Source organism: Herpailurus yagouaroundi, unplaced genomic scaffold, assembly GCF_014898765.1.
Source record: "Herpailurus yagouaroundi ecotype Mexico unplaced genomic scaffold, PumYag 100, whole genome shotgun sequence".
NCBI classification, from domain to species: Eukaryota; Metazoa; Chordata; class Mammalia; order Carnivora; family Felidae; genus Herpailurus; species Herpailurus yagouaroundi.
The window spans coordinates 11,536,237-11,558,122 of NW_024412391.1; the positions used below are offsets into that span (position 1 = coordinate 11,536,237).

At 38.7% G+C, this 21,886-nt stretch overlaps 1 protein-coding gene across 2 annotated transcripts in view; it reads right to left on the bottom strand.

The window, feature by feature from the left end:
* NUP205 (nucleoporin 205) overlaps positions 1-21,886 on the bottom strand; it is an 86,304-nt gene that overhangs the window by 35,058 nt on the left and 29,360 nt on the right. For both annotated transcript variants that reach the window (XR_005789156.1, XM_040471877.1), the window contains exons 12-25: positions 21,407-21,612; positions 19,199-19,381; positions 17,753-17,803; positions 16,937-17,146; positions 14,001-14,100; positions 13,444-13,581; positions 12,123-12,312; positions 11,259-11,379; positions 8,326-8,407; positions 7,617-7,781; positions 7,184-7,308; positions 2,736-2,850; positions 643-792; positions 6-77 (exon numbers count right to left, since the gene is read on the bottom strand). Coding sequence is in view for 1 of the 2 variants with exons in the window: in XM_040471877.1 (XP_040327811.1) it covers positions 6-77; positions 643-792; positions 2,736-2,850; positions 7,184-7,308; positions 7,617-7,781; positions 8,326-8,407; positions 11,259-11,379; positions 12,123-12,312; positions 13,444-13,581; positions 14,001-14,100; positions 16,937-17,146; positions 17,753-17,803; positions 19,199-19,381; positions 21,407-21,612 (1,908 nt within the window). In the remaining variant the exon portion in view is untranslated. The remainder of the gene's footprint in view (positions 1-5; positions 78-642; positions 793-2,735; positions 2,851-7,183; positions 7,309-7,616; positions 7,782-8,325; positions 8,408-11,258; positions 11,380-12,122; positions 12,313-13,443; positions 13,582-14,000; positions 14,101-16,936; positions 17,147-17,752; positions 17,804-19,198; positions 19,382-21,406; positions 21,613-21,886) is intronic.

The following is a 21,886-nucleotide window of genomic DNA, read 5'->3' on the forward strand; positions in this document are numbered from 1 at the left end:
TTTACCTTTTGTAGCAGTGTCAAAGTGAAGGAACCCAGAGACAGACCTATTTTCATCTTCTATTCCTCCTTCACCATCTGTTAGAGCATCAATAATAACAGATCAGGAAAAACAACAACATACTCATAAAATTTATTTGGAAATAACAAGGTATTTTTTTTCTAGATCACTGTTGCTAGGTCAGAGAGCCCTCTGCAAATGGATAATTGAAATGCAAAGATGATGAGAACTTACCAACATTCATCTAATTCTTTCTGTCCCCAGGAGATCCACTTCACAATTGTAAAGAGGATAATCAGAACTCCCAAAGAGGCAAGACCCATTCCCACCAATGCGATGATTAGAAAAGCTTATGTTTAATTTGCATGTATAACACACGTTAAAATACCTTGGGTCATCCTGGCTCAGTGTGGCAAACTCCACTGAATATTTGCATATAGCAGAACGCGGATGCTTCAAACAATAATCAAATAGCAATTATGGGATGAATTTAAAAGTTTTGCGTTTTAAGGAAAAAAATTCTAAAGACGGAAAGAACTTGTTTAGCCTACAATCACATGCTAAGCGCAAGACTGCAGCGCATGCCTTCACACGGACCAGCCAGCAGCACAAGAGAACAAACGGCAACATGTACACACTCACCTGAGTACGGTCTCACAGGCATGTCGTCCAGTAAGAGATGTAGGAGCCTCTGGGTATGTGACCGCTGACGATTCAGAGAAGTTACCCGTAGTTCTATTGAGGCAGTCTTCATTAGCCATGACATCTGGTTCAGCATAGACATTTCATACTCTGCAAGTTAAATACATGAGTTTAGTTTCCTAGAGTATAATAACAGGATCGTAACAGATCTAAATTCCTTAACTCGTCAGATATTTGCTCACGTAAGTAACATACTCCACAATTTATGAAACTTGGCATCATAATAATTTATCACCCTGGAAGAAAATTAAAAAAGCAAAAACAGATGCTAAGAGAAAAAAAATAAGCACGTCCATGTCTATAAAGATGAGCCAAAGCAAATGAAGAACAAAAGAGAATCAATTTTCCATTACCAGGATAATTTCACACTTATCTATAAAATTCTAAGTCTGTCCTACTTTGACATTAACACAGACTTCATACTTAAAAACAAACACTAATTCTCAAATATATAACTTGTAAAAAAAAAACAACGCCCTAATGTGCAGTTTGACTTTTATTTCATAAAACAAATACCCAATGCATAATTTTATGATCTCTCTTAAGATAATCCAGGACATGTGATTTCACATATAATTAGGGTTGGTCTTCGCAGCATAGCAGCCGCAGCCCTGCGCTACCCTACAGCTGTGGGCCTCAGAAAGGGCTACAAGGTGACCAAGAGCATGAGAAAGCTGAGGCACAGCCACCAAGGGCACCTCACCAAGCACTCCAAGCTCACATGGGACATGAACTGAGAGGTGTGTGGCTTCACCCCACAAAAGCAATGTAGTGTGCAGCTGCTCAAAGTCTCCAAGGGCAGGGGGGCTCTCAAGTTCATCAAGAAAAGGGCAAGGACATGCATCAGCACCAAGAAGAGGAGAAGAACTTGGCACATCCTGGCAGCCGTGAGCGAAGTGGCTGTCGCGAAGGACTGAGCCCCTCCCCACTCTGTGCACACTGAAACGCTTCCAGAAACAAAACCAAAAATGAAACCTAAAATCAGGACTGGGAATCACTTATACAAGTTTCTGACTCCACTATTTTTAATATGCCTGATTTAAAGTCCTAAATTCTAACAGTATAAACATAAAACACACCAAATAGTACTACAACCACCACCCCTACCACCACAGTAACAGGCAAAACTCGTTGTTTTTTTTTAAACTAGGTTGATTTTTAAAAGACAGATACAGTAAGAGACAAAGCATTAACTTTTCTTTCTAATTAGGTATAAAGGAGGGTTGCTTAAAAAGCTTATAATATAAACAGATCTTAGAATTAAAAATAAGACATGCTTATTATGAAAATGAAGCGAAAAATGTTTGTCATTAGATAATTCCCAAAGTTCTCTCATTTCATCACTCTAAAACGTGGATTAGAAGCAGATAATTACTAGTAATAAAAATTTATTATGAAATCCGTGAGCTTACACTTCCCAGAACATAAATAAAATATAAAAAAAAAAAAAAAAACCTTAAAAAAATCTCCATGGACTGTAACTGTCTAGATATAAATCGAATTCAGAAAATTGTTACAAATTGATCAGAAAGAAAATTATATAAAGTAGAATCCTATAAAAGAGAGGTAGCCTGGGATTGCGTTGGTTAGGTCAATAAACTCAGTTATTTCCACTATACTTAGCTTTCTATTTCTCATTTCAAGATCTCAAGTGGTTTCAATACGTACACAAGAAACAAAAGGAAAACAAGACATTTTAATTAAACACCGTCACTCAAAAAATCTAAATTTCCAGAATCTTCTCAGATAAATATTTTCTTATCTCTTCAACACAATTTAAATATTTTATTTGGTAGTATAAGGATCAAATTCCATCCCTGACAAGCTATTTTTAAATAACTTTATGCCAGCAGCTAGAACATGAGGCTTCTCAGTGACAAATTACAAAAGCAACCCAAAATAACGAAAAAAGCAAAGTAACAAAATGAAACGGAATTCCACAAATACTGTAACTGCTACCCTGAATGTTATATAAATAAAATCACATAGACTTCACAAATTAGTTATAACAATATGGGAAAATAATGTCCTACCTTTGTTAGAAAAAGGTAAATGTTGCAACTGTGAAAATAAGAAATCCTGGCTGGTTCTCAAGTACCTCATAGTAGGACCAGATGTATCAGAGCACGCACACAACTGATATATCACCTAAAGAGTTAAAATGAAGTAAAAAAATCCACAAATCATTTCTTTTGTGTTATAAATTGTAAGTTAAAAGGTGAACTTAGATTTACTAAACAGAAGCTAGGACCCATCAATAACTTAAGAAAAATGGATAAACACAGATGCTCAGTTATAAGCAATCATTAGCACCCCAACTCAAGAATACAGATTGGAATAGTGCTGATGACATTATTATACAACTCATGTTTAAGTCAACCTCAGTACGTTTATTAATACATATAGTTAATTTAAAAAGTATAGTAAAATAGTTAAGTATTTTAACTATTACTAATAACAAATCACTTGGAAGTAACTTCTAAAAAATTTTTTTAGCGTTTTAATTCACTTTTTGAGAGGCAGAGAGAGACAGAGCACGAGCAGAGGGGCAGAGAGAGAGGAAGACACAGAATCTGAAGCAGGCTCCAGGCTCCATTCTTTTTGATCCGACGCGTAGCACAGAGCCCAAAGCAGGGCTCGAACCACGAGCCGTGAGATAATGACATGAGCCAACATCGGCCACTTAACTGACTGAGCCAACCAGTCACCCAGGAAACAACTTCTAAAAACCATACTTAATTTAGTTGAACCTTAGGAAGGTAATAAACTTACCAGGATTGAAGTAATCAAAAAAATTACAAAGAAATCCAGATTCAACTAAATAACAAATATAAACTCTAAATTAAATAAAAATTTAGCAGAAAATAATAGAATTGGGGATAAAGGTTTGCTTTTGTATAAATATAAGAAATATCTATTAGATATATAAAACTTTCCATTAGGTATATGAGTATCATATACCTAAATAGATAAAAGGGCAAAAAACATTTGAGAGGAAGGAAAAAATATATAGCCCACCATCAAAAATTGTCCATCCTTTTTAGTGATAAAAAAAATTAAGGGGCATGGCTTAGTCCATTAAGTGTCTGACTTTGGCTCAGGTGATTATCTCAGTTTATAGGTTCAAGCCCCTCTTCGGGCTCTCTGCTGTCAGCACAGAACCTGCTTTCGATCCTCTGTCCCTCTCTTTCTCTGCCCCTCCCCTGCTTGCACTCCCTCCCTCTCTTTCTCTCTCAAAAATAAATAAACATTAAAAATAAAAATTAAGGCCTCACTGGCTCAGTCAGTAGGGACTGCAACTCTTAATTTCGGAGTCACATGAGTTTAAGCCCCACATTGGGTATGGATCGTACTTAAAATAAATAAATAAATAAATACATACATACATACATACATACACACATACATAAATACATAAATAAATAAACACTCAGTCAATAAGGCAGGCCTCTTAATGTAAACAGCAAAATTTTTAACTATAAAAAGCAAATCCTGGAGTGCCTGGGAGGCTCAGTTGGTTAAGCATCAACTTCAGCTCAGGTCACGATCTCATGGTTCATGAGTTCGAGCCCCACATCAGGCTCTCTGCCGTCAGTGAAGAGCCCGCTTCAGATCCTCTGTCCCCGCCCCCCTCTTTCTTGCCCCTCTCCCACTCATGCTCTCTCTCTCAAAAATAAATAAAACTTAAAAAAGCAAATCCTAGTATTTGGCAAAGTGGTAGTGAAAACTTTCATTTGTGAAAGATTTATTTTATACATACTTATTAGATGCTTTCCATGTAAAAGGAATTTTAAATTCATCTGTTATTGGCACTACTTAATGCATACTATAATTGTCAAGATTACTTGCAAAATAAAATCTGAAGTCATGGGGCACCTGGCTGTTTAATTATCAGTCAATGAAAATGTCGGGACAGAGGCTTACAGGGTTCTAACCTATGTTTTCTCTGGGAGCAATGGTTCAATATTCACCAATTCAGTGTTCACTGTCAATTTATAAAACCAGTAATGACAATCAACTGCAAAACCATGTCTGAAATTATATTCTTTTTTTAAATGTTTATTTATGTATTTTGAAAGAAAGAGAGAGAACGAGTGGGAAAGGGGCAGAGAGAGAGCGGGAGAGAGAGAATCCCAAGCAGGCTCTGCACTGTCAGCACATAGCCCGGCATGGGGCTCGAACTCACGAACTGAGATCATGACCTGAGCCAAAACCAAGAGTTGGACACTTAACTGACTGAGCCACCAAGGCACCTCTGGAATTATATTCTTAAAATAAACAAAAAACAACAAAAGTAACTAAAGGTGTTTGTTAGAGCAAAGTAAAAACTTGGATATAATGTACAGAAAGTTCATACAGAGAGGGGGAAAGGACACAAAACTGTCAGCTGAATGTAACTATACAAACAGGTATACACAAGGAAGAAAGATAAGAACACAAAGCAAAAACTTAAATAGTTCTACTGTAGATGCATGTTGTCTTTCGAATAGCCTTGACATTATTTTTGATACTCTATTAACAAATAAAAATTTGATAAGCTGATAATGAACGTCTTCAAACAAAACAAAATGAGTCAATCGTATCAGATGATCAGTTAAGAAGACACAAGAATAGAGGCTCAAAGATGTGGGACGAGTAATATATTAGAGGAAGGACACAGAAAAGGAGTTCCCAAAGCACTACTAGCCATTTTACAAGCATGTGCCTAAGAACCTCCCTAGTTCCCAAGACCAGGCAAGAAAAATGTCCATCCTGAGAGGAGAGAGCACAGGTCTAGGCTCAATCTCAACTTCTGCACCCAGAAAGTCGCATACTGCCGGGAGAGGAAGGTATCAGTAAGGTCCAAACTAGTTCCCTTTGCTACAATCAGAGTTATCTAAACTCACAAGCTCTTCAAAGTTTGAATTTTTTTTCTGAAGCAGAGTGAAGTATAAATCTATAGGTGAAGGAAGCATCTTTCATGAAAAATGGAGCAGTGCCTCATTAAAATGCAGATTCTGACTCAGCGGCCTGGAGTGGGGCCTGAGATTCTGCTCTAACAAGCTCCCAGGAGTGCTGCTGCTGAGGCTGGACCACGCTTGGAGTAGCAAAGTCACAGAGCATATGTAATAAGCTGGCAGACTGCTGGTACAGACATGCTTCCTTTGGCCAGTACAGTGTATTAAAAACCAGAGAATCTGGCAAACCGGGACCCACATGCTGACATGGTGAAAACTAGCAGTGCACGTGCTTCCCGGTCTGCCAGATCCTCCTCCTCCTCCTCCCTCTCCCAACCTTTTTGTCTTACATCTGGCTTCATTCACTTACTTCACCTGCCTAACTCCTTTAGCCTAGATGATTAAGCTTATCGACTACTTCTATCTAAATATGTCGAATTCTGTAATGCTGTTAAAATGTACATCAAGTTGATTCCCCCGTTAAGGAAGAATTCGTTTTGATTCTAGTACTTACAGTGAAGGGCTGTCTAGACAACCAGAAGATAGAAGAAAACAGAAGGGAATTACAAAAAGAGAAACAGGAGAATAAAGAAAAACGTCCAGCTCGCTATAGGTCAACGATGCCTTTCTTATGGCAATGTAAACCAAGGCGCTACTGAAATTGAGAAATTAGTCACATCCTATAAAGCCTAGTTCTTAAAACACCAAATGAATGAAACAAGAAATAATCATAAGTGAACACAAGCAAAGCAGAGGTTCTCATCCTAGTTTAAACAACTGGACTTTCCACCACCCTACATCTAGCTCCGGAGCTGCAGGATTCACATGGTTCTTAAAAAGCGCTTTCGGGGGCACCTGGGTGGCAGTTAATAGTCAGTTAAGCTAACAGGTAATAGTTAAGTGTCTAACTCTTGGTTTCGGCTCAGGTCATGATCTCACGGTTCGTAAGTTTGCGCCCCATTTTGGGCTCTGTGCTGGTAGTGAGGAGTGTGCTTGGGATTTTCTCTCTCTCTCTAGGTCTCTGCCCCTCCCACTCTCTCTCTCTCTCTCTCAAAATAAACTTAAAAAAAAAAAAAAAGGACTTTCATCCACATCTTACATTCTCAGTTAAGCCTCATAACAACCCACTGCACAAACTAAAAAACTCAGCAGAAGTTTTGTGACATGCCCAAGGTGATTTAGCTAACCAACTAGCTAAATCACAGAGATGAGAATCAGAGGTCTTCTGAGCCAAATCCACTGCTGTCTTCACCAAAAAGAAACAACATGCAACAGAACCACTGGAAACTTTCTACACTAGCAGGTCAAAATCCACCTCGAATTTTCTCTCATTTTTCAAGTGAGCAACACATAGGACCTGTAGATCTACAGGATCTGGGGGTCTCTGTTTTAGGGATTTAATCTATATATGAAAGACAAGGCAAACTACCAGATAAACTCATTTCAACTCAAGTCTTATTGTTATACTTCTGTATCTGTGATATATTCAAGCATCTAGTTAAATTTCTTCTACTGAGTGCTATGAAATGCAGCCTTCTATATACCTGGTAACATAGCTCAGCGAGTTGAGGAGATTCTCTCACTGCCACTGGACCTGTTCTCCCTTCAGTTCCTTTCTCCAAGATGTTTAAAATGGCATGAAGGCATGTTCGAGGGCAACCTAAGACTCCTACGTGAAACCAAAAAGAAATTCAACTTTTAAATTTCTGCATTGACATTAAAATACCTTTAGAAAAGTTAAATTCCATAAACATATGTTCTACTGTAAACACCCTTTCAAATACTGACACCGAAAATTAATAAATGCTAATTTTCCAAGGCTTAATTTGTCCAGACTTTGTCTAAGTCCTAAAGATTGACCTACCACATGACCTCTCACTTTCAGTGAATTATCCCATGAGTCCAGAACTCAATGAATGATCACTTAGCTAAACAAATCCGACAAGAAAGAAATGTCTGTGTGTCTTATGGCTGTACCTGGATCCTGTAGGTTTGTGGTACTGACAGGCTTCTTCAATTCAAAGCCCAACAAGTAGAGAGCAAGATTGGGTGGATTGCGCTCCAGAGAGGTTATGAGAAGATTCAAGATGTGGATTCTTGTTTCCTGACGGATTCCAGCTAGTTTCTTCTCAAGTTCTGATCCTTCATGTGGAAACCCACAAAACAAAATTACAAAACAAAACAAAAATCAACATAAACCACATTTAAATATATATAGCTTGCATTCCAAACCTCCATGTTTTTCTTCAAGTTTACCTCATTAGCCATCACAGTGAGTTCACATTTGTTGAAGAGGTTTCCACAAAACCTTACAGGTTTGTACCAGCAGATTTCCAAACTTCTCTATCGTCGCCAATAGACAGTTAACAGCTTTCTTTATATTAAGTATTTATATAAAGTGAAAAATGAATACATTAATATAAGACATACCCTCTTCTAGGGGCGCCTGCATGGCTCAGTTGGTTAAGCGTCCGACTTCAGCTCAGGTCATGATCTCACAGCTGGTGAGTTTGAGCCCTGCGTCGGGCTCTGTGCTGACAGCTCAGAGCCTGGAGCCTGCTTTGGATTCTGTTTCTCCCTCTCTCTCTCTGCCCCTCACCCACTCACACTCTGTCTCTGTCTCTCTCTCTCTCAAAAATATACAAACATTTACAAAATTAAAAGAAAGAAAGAAAGAAATACATACCCTCTTCTAGACGTACAAATTCTTCTGTGTCTTCACTATCCAAACATTCCACAAATCCAGCCATCAACTTCTGACTTACACTCTGGAGTCATATAAAGATTTGTTAAAAGACAAATTTATAAAGTTCTTTAATAATGTGAGAGAAACTATGATAAATGTGATATACATTCACAAACATTTGTCTCTAAAGAAAAAAGGCAAATCTCTAAAGTATTTAGGTTTCAGTTACACTTTTAATAGGAAACTCAGTTCCTGAAATAGTAGTAAGATAGCTCTCTACAGAAATAATTGAAAAAACAAAATTTTCTTTAAATGTTTATTTATTGTGAGGGAGAGAGAGAGAGTGCAAGCAAAAGTGGGGGGGGGGGGGGGGAGGGAGAGAGAGAGAGAGAGAGAGAGAGAGAGAGAGACGGAGGGAGGGAGAGAGAGAGAATCCCAACACAGGGCTCGATGTCACAGGTGTGAGATCATGACCTGAGCTAAAATCAAGAGTCAGATGCTTAACCAACTGAGCCACTCAGGTGCCCCAAGAAACAAAATTTTTAACACTTTCTCGGTTTCAAAACTTGCTTCCCCAATGTTCTTTCCCAAAGAATTAAATCAGTTTTTATTTTTATTTTTTTTTAATTTTTTTTCCAATGTTTTTATTTACTTTTGAAGGAGAGAGAGACAGAGCATGAGCAGGGGAGGAGCAGAGAGAGAGGGAGACATAGAATTTGAAGCAGGCTCCAGGCTCTAAGCCATCAGCACAGAGCCTGATGTGGGGCTCAAACCCACGAACTGTGAGATCATGACCTGAGCCGAAGTCAGATGCTCAACTGACCAAGCCACCCAGGCGCCCCTCAAATCAGTTTTTTAAAAAAAAAATACATTAAATTGCCATCTCATGACCTCTTCATTTAAAAAAAAATTTTTTTTTCAATGTTTATTTATTTTGGGGACACAGAGAGACAGAGCATGAACGGGGGAGGGGCAGAGAGAGAGGGAGACACAGAATCGGAAACAGGCTCCAGGCTCTGAGCCATCAGCCCAGAGCCCGACGCGGGGCTCGAACTCCCGGACCGCGAGATCGTGACCTGGCTGAAGTCGGACGCTTAACCGACTGCGCCACCCAGGCGCCCCGACCTCTTCATTTATATACCCAATGGTATGGGATCTTAACTAAAATAAAATATAAAATTCTCATCTTCTCTCTTTACAAATGTTTTGCCTGTCACCAGTTTTATGTTTCTGGGCTGAGAGATTAGATACTACTTAATCTCCTCGAGGAATATAGCAGGATGTTAAAACTGGTCATAATAATTCATACTCAAATGTATATGCGTGAGGGGCACCTTGGCTGACTCGGTTAAGCATGCAACTTCAGCTCAGGTCACGATCTCACGGTTTGTGAGTTCGAGCCCCGCGTCGGGCTCTGTGCTGATAGCACACAGCCTAGGACCTGCTTCGGATTCTGTGTCTCCCTCTCTCTCTCTGCCCCTCCCCTGCTCATGCTCTGTCTCTGTCAAAAATAAATGAACATTAAAAACATTTTTTTAATATGAGTGAGCTGAGAACCTCACCTACTACATCCCCTATCATGTAGTTTTCAAGAACCTCATCCAATGGCCAGATTAGACATCAATATTTTACTATAAACAGTGGTTCTCAACCCGGGTGGTACTGACACTCCAGATGGCACTTTGGGAAATATGTGACGCCAGGGGCACCTGGATAGCTCAGTGGGTTAAATGCCCAACTCTTGATTTCAGCTCAGGTCACAATCTCATGGTTTGAGTTCAAGCCCCATATTGGGCTCTGTGCTGACAGAGCAGAGCCTGCTTGGGATTCTCTCTCTCTGCCCCTCCCCTGCTCATACTCTTTCTCAAAATAAATAAATAAACTCAAAAAAAGACAAAAAGAAATATGTGAGAGCCTTCTGAGTTGTCACAACCAGAGTTTACTACTGACAGACAGTAGTAAAGACTGTAGTAAAGCATCTAGGGATGCTAAGAGACTTGCAATATGAGCAAGAGTGACACAGAAAATGAAGATCTGTCCCACCCAAAATGCCAGAGTAGTCCCTATTTTAAAACACTGCGAAGGAAGACACAACAAAATATAACTAGCTAAAAGCAGTGGTTTCTAACATGAAGATACAATGGGACAAACGCCTATAAAGAGGGAAAAAAAGCAGCAGATTCCCCAATAGTAGCTATTCAGCGAGCTATTCGGAATAGAAAGGGACTATAAATTGGATTAAATGAACATCTGAAAACTGTCTATAGTGCAATAGCCAATGGAGTGACACAAGTGTAAGTCACCAGAAAGCCACAGAAGTAGACAACTCAACAGTGAGAAACACTGAGAATTGCAGAGGCTCCCTCAGATTGTACCCAACTGACAGAGGGAGAAACAACAGATGCAAAATACAAGCAGAAGCTGCACTTACAAACCTCATCACTTCAACTGCTCTATTAGAGGAGCAACAGTCCCGCTACGCCCTCCTGTCCACGCGCGACAGCACAGACAGCACAATCACACACTACAGCCTGTGCACTGTCACTGCGGATGGCGACATCCGCAAACACAAATCACAGCCCAGTTGATGAACAGGTTTCACCGTCATATATAAATCGACTTACTCTCACAGAACTGTTTCATAAACAAGAATATGATTCCTCTAATAGACAACTGTGACTTCCATACGTACTCAGAATGACCCAAAAGAAGTAACAACATGGGGTGTCTGGGTGGCTCGGTCGGTGAAGCATCCGACTTCGGCTCAGGTCGTATCTCACAGTTTGTGAGTTCGGGCCCCGCATCAGGCTCTCTGCTGTCAGCATGGAGCCTGCTTCAGATCCTCTGTCCCTGTCTCTCTCTGTTCCCTCCCTCTCCCTCTCTCTCTCTCAAAAAATAAATAAACATTAAGAAATAACAAGAACATCAATTACCTGGTCATGTGTGAAATCTCCAACCAATTTTATCTGAATATTGGAGTTACAAGAGATACAGCAGAGGATCTTGGCACTTTCAAAAGCCAATTCGGGATTAGTATTGCCATGATATAGGTATCTTTAAAACAAGAAAACATTTGAGGAACAATGTGACACAACTTTTGGCTTTTAAAACACTCTTCTCAACAAAGAACATATAGAATCAGGGTCGTAGAGCACTCTTGGGTAAATTAGACAATGACTTCCATTCTAACTAGATACAGTCTATTATGGGTTGAACTGCATTCCTCCAAAATTCAATCGCTGATACTGAACCCAAAGTGAACTTTTGGAAACAGGGTCTTTGTAGACACAGTCAGTCAAGTTAACGTGAAGCCATTAGGGAAAACCCTGGTCCAACGACTGCTGTCCTTATTAAAAGGGGGAATTTGGAATAGATACGCACACAAGGAGAACACCATGTGAAACTGAAGACAGTAATCGGGGTGATGTCTCTGTAAGTCACAAAACAAACAGTGCCAAGCAAGCCACTGGAAGCTAGGACATATACAGTGAGAAGTTTGCTCCCTAGCCTTGTCCTCCAAACACCCAGTCTCCCTACAGGAGACAAATAGTACCAAAGTAATGTCATTTTATACTTAGAAATGTTTAGGAACAGAATCCATTAAGGAAGAAGAAAAAGGAATTGTAAAGGTCAGAGAAATTAAAATCAGAGGGGCTAAGGAAGGTAAGAACAAAACGAGCCCCACTTACCCCCACTCGCCAAGTAATGAATGAGAGATCTGATCAGATTTGGAAATCAAAGGTAGAATGCCCACGTGATTTTATTTAGACATTTTTCTACCTACAAATGTAACTTACCTGGCAATATTCACCACATTATCGGCCTTCTTAGTTCTGGGATTGATTCCCTGTAATAGCTGTTCTAAAGGAGAGACTATTAGAGCTAGCTGACTCTCTCTTAGAAGATCCATAAAGAGATTTTCCTTTTGCAGAGTAAGATTGAGAAGGGCAAGGCAGTGCTGCACTGCTTTCTCCAGATGCTTCTTCCCTAGAAAAAATTACAAAGAAAATTAGAAAGTTCTACATGAATCTTAAAAACACATAGTTCTTAGGAAAACAAGCTAAAGGACAAATTCTGGACTCAAAAAGCCCTCAGAAGGTCACTTACAGCAGCAACTTCATAAAACTGTTCACTCGAGCAATTCACAGTAATTTGGTAACTCAAGATTCTTTGTATGCAATGGCCTCTCGTCATTTTCCCTGATCTCTTCCTTGATTATTTAAGCAATGGTTCTCGGATGGGGGTGATTTAGGCCCCAGAAGACACCTGGCAAGGTCTGGAGATACTTTTGGTTGTCACAACTGGGAAAGCACTACAGGGATCTAGTGGGTAGAGCCTACAAAGCACAGGACGGCCCCCACAACAAAGATTTTTATCTTTGAATGTCAGTGTGAATGGTGCCAAGACCTAGTAAGCGATTTAGAGTGATACATGCTCATTGCAGAAAATGTGCAAATAAAGAAACTGAGAATTTGAACAAGGATCACCCATAAACCCACCATTCAAATTTAAAATACATGGGCTCTCGAGCCAAACTGCCTAAATTCAAATCACAGCCCTAAAACTTGCTGCAGATAAAGATGCAAAACCTCTCTCTTACACAATTTCCTTATTTACAAACTGGAAGTAATAACATCTACCACAAAGGGCTTTTGTACAGATTAAATGTGTTAAATGTGCTCTTAACAGCACCAAGTACATACGAAGCACTCAATAAACCATGACAATTAGCAGTAATAATGATATTAAGTGAAATTTATCAAACACTGTATCAGGCACGATAGTAAGTGCCTTGACAAATACCATATGGACAAGAAACAAAAAGTGCATTAGATTTAAATGTAAGCACATTAGAGACATCAAAGTGAAAGAAAGATCATTATAATTACCTATAAAAGACCATGCAATGAAACACAGTTCTACTGACAGTCTCTGTACCTTACTTACTCTTTCACTTTTAATATACTTTGCTTGTATGACTCACTGAAACCACCACTGTGGATATAGAGAATCTTACAGTAAAAAAGGACTTCAAAAATCATCTCTTTCAAACCTCCATTTATAAAAAAAGAAAATATCAAAACTGTTTTCAAGACGTTAAGACATTCAGGCACACACCAGGGAAAGGGGCATAGGTATCCAGCTGCTTAACGCCTTCCTCCAGCAAACTAAGAGCAAGCTCCAACGTTGGTGACTCATTCAGAAGATGATACATCAGACTAAATCCTGGTGGTTTGTAGGCTATGATTTCTTCTCCTAAATAGAACATAACACAGTCCAGGAGATGGTCAGTTAGTATTTTTGTCATACCCTTGATTTATATGAAATATATGAGACTTGTAAATTAAATGGCATCTAAACGGGCTACTTTCAATTTAGAGACAATGGCACAAACTGTACACAGTGGTAATTCCCAAAGGGCTGATTTGCTCATAGTAGTTAGTTACCTATGTTAACTCCTTAAAGGATCTATAAGGAGGTGTTCTTTCTTTCATTCAGCAAAATTTTACTTTATTTTCTCTTGCTCAGAACAATTAAAATAACTAAGACAATGTAACAAAAAAAGATTATATCCCAACTTAATTCATTAACTTAGAAATACTCTGTATCTTATATATATAAGTTATAAATAGCTTTATCAATAGTTGACAGCATACTTGGAAGTGATAAATTACCTTGTAATTCCACAAACTGGTCTACAAAATCTTCAAGTTGAGGCTCATAATCTCTGAGCAATTTATAAAACACTTCCAAAACAACCTCAGCAACTTCCCACTATAGAAAGAGACAAATATTACAGTAATGATAAAACAGTCCAAGGTGACGGCCTTATTAAGCTTTTCATTCCTCCCACTTTTCTCCAGAACATGACTGAAGTCCCTTCTCCAAAGTGTCAAATATTTCATATTTTCTCTAAAATTCTCAGGTTGTAAAGGGGCCGAGAAATCATCTAACCGCCCTTCTATCACAAAGAAAGCTAATGAAGCTCAGAGCATGAATAACTTCCCCAAACCATAAAGCTTGGTAGCAAACATGCTGGAAATTAAACCCTAGACTTCTATTCCCAGACCAGTATTCTATCTTATATGACTCTAGCCAAACAAGTTAAGAAGAATCAAGGGACGCTTGCCCCTAATGGACCCATTAATATCTTTTTGTTAAAAATAGTTTTTTAAGGGGCACCTGGGTGGCTCAGTTGGGTAAGTATCCAGCTTTGGCTCGGGTCATGATCTCATGGTCTGTGAGTTCGAGCTCCGCATCTGGCTCTGTGCTGACAGCTCAGAGCCTGGAGCCTGCTTCTGATTCTGTGTCTCCCTTTTTCTCTGCCCCTCCCCTGCTTGTGCTCTTTCTCTCTCTCTCTCTCAAAAATAAATGTTAAAAAAAATGATTTTTAAAAGGTATGTGACGAGGAAAAATATTTATGTCAAAGGAAAAACATGTATAATAGTATAGATGGCAAAATTAAAACTTTGTTCTAAAAACAATTCCACTGCAAAGAATTTATTAAGGCTGAGGCTGGTAACTGTAGTTAGGGTGGTTTTTTAAATTATTATTTTAAAATAATTTCCACTACACATAATTTTATCAAGGCTGAGTCTAGGAATTAGGATTATACAGTGATTTTTTTTATTATTATTTTTAAATTATCCACCTATCTATATTTTCCAAAAACTTCAAGATCACTTATTTAAGTAAAAAAGGCTTATTATCACCACATAATGAATGATTTTAGGATTTATAAATATATATATATATATATATATACTAGCTCTATGTCTATGTTATTTATCTCAATGTAAAGCACTGTTTTTGTGAGAAGCTAATGTTCTAAAATACAGTGACAGAAGTTAAACCTGAAGAAGACTTTCAAGTGAAAAGAATCCATGAAGTTGAGGAAAAATGCCTGAGGGTAAATATGTTGGGGTGGAACTGAAATCAGTGGTAACTAGGGGAAACAGCAGCACTGGAAGGGTCCAGATGCATGAATGAAAAACAGTAACCCCTGGCAAGAACATGGCTGACTCAAGATCTAAACCCTGAGGTCATAATGACCTTTTTAAGAAAAGGCAAATAAGGTACTTGAGACAAGTGTGAAAACATATCAGAGCATTTTGCTGAAGAGGTCACAATTGCCAGCATCCATTATTCAGCATCTGAAATGCCTTTTATTAACAAGGCATGGCTGCTGTCATTGTTTTCATCCAATAAGGAAATAGATGTTAAAGAGGTAATTTTAGGACTTAAATGTACACCTCTCCCAGTATTTATTTTAACTGTGTGAGAAGCAAAAATCATAAAACAACAGACAAAAAATGAGTTTCAGTTATTTGGGACTAAGTATTAGAAACAAACTGTGTCCAATGAAAGGGTAATAATGAATACGTACACCATGCTACATACAAGTAATGATCATGCAATCAATGAAGAGATGGTTTTCAAAGAATCTTTGATGGCATGAAAAAGTGCTCATGATACTGTATTTAGTGGCCAAAAAGAGATACAAACGAATGCTAACTATCTCAATTTAAGTGCGCGCGCACGTGTGTGTGTGTGTGTGTGGATATACGTATATATGGATATACATATATATGATATATGTATATATGGATATACGTATATGGATATATGTATATATGAAGAAGGATACGTTATCCTTCCTTTGGCAACAGGATTATGGATAATATAATTTCTTCTTACATTTTTCTATAGTTTCCTAATTGTCCCAAATTAGCACAAACAAAATTATTTTTATAATCACTAATATAACAACAAATAAACCCAACAGGTTCAAAAACAGCAAATTATAAAGTAGAAATGTCCCTACAAGATACATCCAAGCGTATTCTGCGAGGCAATAAACATTATAGACTAAGTGAATTACGTCAGAACCTGAAAGGGTCTCTTACATAGCTTAGTGGTTATGAGCTTGAATCTGGAATCAGAGTCCTAGGTTCAAATCTTGGTTCTGGACCTTAGGCAAGTTCCTTAACCTTGCTAAGCCTCCATCTGTAAAATGGGAATGTTCACAGTACCTGCCTCACAGTAATAACGGAATTACGTAAGATAATATATACAGTAAGTTCAGTTGCGAGTGTGTCGCAACCAGAGGAAATACGTATGTAAATGTCAGTGCTCCCTCAGCCTCCATCCCTGGCAAACATAACTGACAGATCACAATACGTCTTCCTATCATGACAAGGCTCCATAATCCAGAAGGGCTACTAATCAAGAGAAATTGGTGTGCAAGTTTCAACTTATCTCAATCTCTAAACTAAATCACCTCAATAAAGGATGATATGTTTCCAACTGACAAAGGCGTGACATTTTTGGTTCAATTTTGGTCAAAATGTGTTCAGTTAAGGATCTGAGTAACTATGAATTTGTATCAACTGAATTACCGTCACTAAAAAGTCAGTGCTTTGGTTTTAGTGCCCAAATTCATTTTTTTTAATGCACATAAACTAATCAGATCACGGACATCTCTGTGTTAAAACTATGAATTTTACTGATTGCCAAAAGCTAAAATGAATTTACAGCATCTCATACCTTTAATAAGAGAAAAAGCAGCAATAAACGAGTAAGGAGAAAATAGGTTTTCTCCGTATATTACCTTTTCAGCTGCTCTCCGGTAAGCTCTTGTGCGGAATCGGAGAAACACAGAATCTCTGAGGAACTGCAAATAAGGGTCAAAGCCAGGGGGCCTCAGGCCAGCACCTAAATTAGAAGGAAATGAGCTCTCCACCAAGGTACTAATAAGCTGGCAAAAGGCCCGAGTCAACGGGTATTCTTCACACCGGGATTCTATTTCATTTAGTTCAACCTTCCAAAAGAAACAATAAAGAAAATTTAGTAATATGAAACCATCAGCTATAAAGTACACAACATTTTGCAGACATTGACTCACTAGTATTGAGCTAGTCATCATAATTATCATCACACCAAAAGATACGTTATCTCACCATTTTTCATTTAGAGGAAAAGACACCAAAGTATCATATAAATTGAATTAATCAGATGGAAGAATTTCAAATTCCCATGTATTGTTCCCAGGTGTGAATTAAAAATAGAAATCTTCTATGTTTCTTTTTGAAAAAGAGAGGGGGAGTGTAGAGAGAGAAGCAAAGAAACTAAAGTAAATTCTCACTTCAGGTTGACCCAAGTAATCCAATTAAACTGGGTTCCACGCAAACTTTCAGTTTGGGTGGCTGCCGTAGAACATCCTTTCCCAACTCTGAAACCTGAAGTATTTTGCTTCCTCTCAGGAAAAATGTCATGTCCATCTCAACACTGACCAGACAACACTTCAAATGAAAACATATTAAACTTGAAAATTATAAGGAACCTCACAGGGTATAAGAATACTTTTTGTTAACTTTCATCATGTGAATGTACGAGTAGAGCATTTAAACTCAAAGGAAAACTTTACCTCGATACCAATCGCTTGCCTCTGGCTTGGAACCCTTACGGTCTGCAGTATCTTAAAATAATAAGAATGAGATGTTAGAAGCATTCCCTACTCCTCAATGAAAAGCAGTGACTCTGTAATATAAACAGTCATATTCACACCCACAGGTGTGTGTATCTTATGATGCTAATCACAGAGGACAATTGAGAAGTCTCTGATGGACTTTCATCAGCAACTGTGCAGGGTTCAGGTAGAAGCTCCAATTATTTGGGCTTCAGAAAACTGATGGTTTCTAAGTGCACATGAGATGTATTTTCAGCAAATTTCCTGAGATATTCCAGGAATGAATCTTAAGAGGATTTATGGGACAAAAATCTCACCAGTGTTCAAGACCAGCCCTACTATTAGCACCAGAAAACCAGTAATTAAATTTGTCAAGAACAGGTTTGAACAGGTTTCTCATGTGGGCAAAAGTTTTGAGTTTAAGCTGTTATGACCTGACCTTGCTAGGAATATAGAGCAGTATATGGTATAGTTAATTACGCTTAATGTCATGTTACTTGACATTCTTACAAGTTGAAAATATACTATCAGGCAGCAGCCTTTAAAAAGAAGTCTTGTTCTAAGGATAGAAATGTCTAAACCCACTCATACTGCATTTTCATTATAAAGGAGCAGTATAAGCACTTAGGACATGAAGTACTGACACACTTTTAAATGCAAAAATGAAGCATTAATACTAAACCAAAAGTGACTCAGCCTCTCGGTTCATACCAGCTCCCTTCATTACATCTTCAGGACACAGGTATCATTACATCTTCAGGACACAGGTTAGAAAATAACTAGAATATCTTACTGCTTCAAAACAAAGTTACAATCACCGGCACCTGTATGTTGTAGTGTTTTTTAGACAAACACACATTCCATCTCACCATTTTCCTAGAGTTATTTCTGTAAAGCACATCATTAGTCTCCTTTTTAAATTTAGCATATACACTGAATAACTACACCTTCACAGAAAAATGCCAATACGCTTTATGTCTAAAGAAAGTTGAAAGAGAGATTCTTCATTCTTCTCGTGTGGGACAGGAGGACACAGACGAAGCCAAGAAGAAAAGCGGATGTTCCCCACATTTAATGCGTACAAATAACGCCTGAAGGCTCTTATCCTCCTGGTCTCAAAGACGAGTGGAGGAATTTTGTCCATTTATTAATTTCTCACAGACACTGAAAAACAAGGTCTTAAGAGAAGAACCCATCTCCAGTAACCTAGGGAAGCTGTCAACTGATCCAAGAGAAAAACCCAAGGTGGCTCGTTTCTGACGCTATGCTCAGTACTATAGTCGTAACTGTCTAACTGGGAAGGTCATGGTATACTGTGAGTTGCGAACTGGATGCTCTCGCTTCTGCCACAGTATCAAGCCTCACTTTCCAAACTGCAATAAATAAGAGAGTTTGTAATACTACCTGAGTGTATTCCAACGACTGCCAGAGGGAAGCAGCAATTTCAGGAGATTTTCCAAAAGCTGCAAGGGTCTTGAGCAGCTCTGCTTTTAGAACAGGGGGAATGCTACATTGCAGGAGTCCCAGGATCACCACAACCGGGGTCCACTGAGGATGCTCACAGAGTGCCAGACGAGCATTTTCACTCTGGGAATTGAACACAAAAAGAACAAGGACTTTCCATTTTTTAAAGCTAAGAAAAATGACCAGCAATAATCTAAATTGCTAGCACTTATACCGAGTATTCAAAGCCCTAATACATACTAAAACAAAGAGAAGCTTATGGCTTATGTGTGAAGTCTATCAGTGGATCATATCAGATTACTGCTCAGTCAATGTAAACAAGAGGGGAGAAACAGCCTTTTACAATTCCTTTTATAGCTCTAAGCGTGGAAAATAATACATATGAGATAAATGGTCGGCCAGGGTCACATAAATCTTAACCTAAGCACTGTCAATCCTGCCTGAAACAATGTAATATATTTTTTACTATATGAATAAGTGCCATTTCAATTTTTGAGAAAAAAATGAAGATATATATGGTATCAAATACCATTCCGTTTTAATTCAATAAGAAGTAATTACTATCTTCACGTTTTAATGTTTAATAATGTTAATCCTGGAAAAACTAAAAGGCCCTATTCCTATCTTCAAGACAGAATGTCTACACAACTTTGCTCTAGGGTATAAGAGAAACAAGTAGAAGAGATTTCTGAGCAGAGAAATTATATAATGAAACTAATGTCTCTTATGAAGACTAATTTGGGGGGCTCCTGGGTAGTCCAGTTGGTTAAGCATCTGACTCTTGATTCTGGCTCAGGTCATGGTCCCCCCGGTTGTTGAGACTGAGTCCCGAGTCAGGCTCTACACTAGCAGCACAGAGCCTACTTGGGATTTTCTCTCTCTCTCTTTCTCTCTCCCTCTCCCTGTCTTCCCCCCGCCACCCCGCCCATCCCCTGTTTGCACATGCTCTCTCTCTCAACATAAATAAACATTTAAAAAAAATTTAAAGACTAATTTGGCAGTAGCAGGTGAGATGGTTTGGTGTAAGGAGAGAATAAAAGAGTAATTCAGTAAATAACTTTTCTTTTTAATTAAAAATATTCTTGGGGTGCCTGGGTGGGTCAGTCAGTTAAGTGTCACACTTCGGCTCAGGTCATGATCTCATGGTAAGTGAGTTCAAACCCTGTGTCCGCCTCTGTGCTTATGGCTCAGAGCCTGGAGCCTGCTTCAGATTCTGTGTCTCCCTCTCTCTGCCCCTCCCCCCACTCTCTGTCTCTCTCTCTCTCTCTCTCTCTCTCTCTCTCTCTCTCTCTCTCTCAAAAATGAATAAACATTAAAAATAATGATAATAAAAAATTTCTTGGGGCAGGGCACCTAGGTAGCTCAGTTGGTTGAGCGTCTGACTCTTGATTTTGGCGCAAGTCATGACCTCATGGTCATGGGATCCAGTACTGCAATGGGCTCGGTGCTGAGCATGGAGCCTGCTTAAGATTCTCTCTCTCTCTCTCTCTCTCTCTCTCTCTCTCTCTCTCTCTCCCCCCCCCTCCGTCCCCTCCCCTGCTCTCTCTCTCTCTCAAACTAAAAATTTTTTAAAGTAAAAATTGAAAAAAAATTCTTGGGGCACCTGCGTGGCTCAGTCGGTTGAATGTCCGACTGTTGATATAGCTCAGGTCAAGAACCTAGGGTCATGGGATTGAGCCCCACATCAGGCTTTGTGCTCAGTGTGGAGCCTGCTTAATATTCTCTCAATGTCTCTGTCTCTGTCTCTCTCCCCTTCTGCCCCCTCCCCTGCTTGCGCTTTCTAAAATTTAAAAAAAAAAAAAAATTTTTTTTTTAAATATTCTTTACGCATAGATACACACCAACAAATATCTACGCTAGGGAACCTTCTAGAAGGATGTGAATCCAAACACTGATTCTTATTTGCCCTTCTATTTTCTTTCAGGCACATGCTATTTATTGTTTTCACATTAGCTGACAGCAATAAGTAGAGCTACCGTTACATCCTCTGAAGGTAAAGAAACACAGAACCTAAAAACAGAATTCTGTGTGCAAAACTCATCACTTATAAACTTCAAACATTTCACAAACGTCTGGGATCCTCTTAAAATGCCCCCGTGCCAGAAAACAAATAAAATTAAACTCTTACATACTGTGGATGATAATTACCCAAGTAATGATGGTGGATGTGAGCTGTAAAAAGGCAATGAGTCCATCCTGCTCCTTCTGGGTGATGCCACGTGAAGGAAGGTGACGGTACTGGACACTATCTGCACTTGGAAGATCCTTCCGGAGATGCTCATGGTAAAGCATTAAGGAGTGAAAGAAATGTTCCCAGGAAACAGGACTGCCACCTGTTCCCTGAATATTTTCAACTGTAAAGAAAGACAGCATAAAATTTTCTTTCAAAAATGTCTATGCATTTGCTTGGAAATGGAGGGAGAAAATAAACTGAAAACAATAAACTGTGCCTTTATCCTAGATAAGCAGAGTATGTTGTCTTGTCTAGAATAAGCAGTGTGTTGAAAATGGGGTAGAATCCATCTGTGAGCTGAGTCTCTGGATTAATTTTTCTTCAGGGCTAAGAACAGGTAGTACCCAGGCACATGCAAAGGTAAATTACTTTGATGTCAGTTACCTATTTTATAT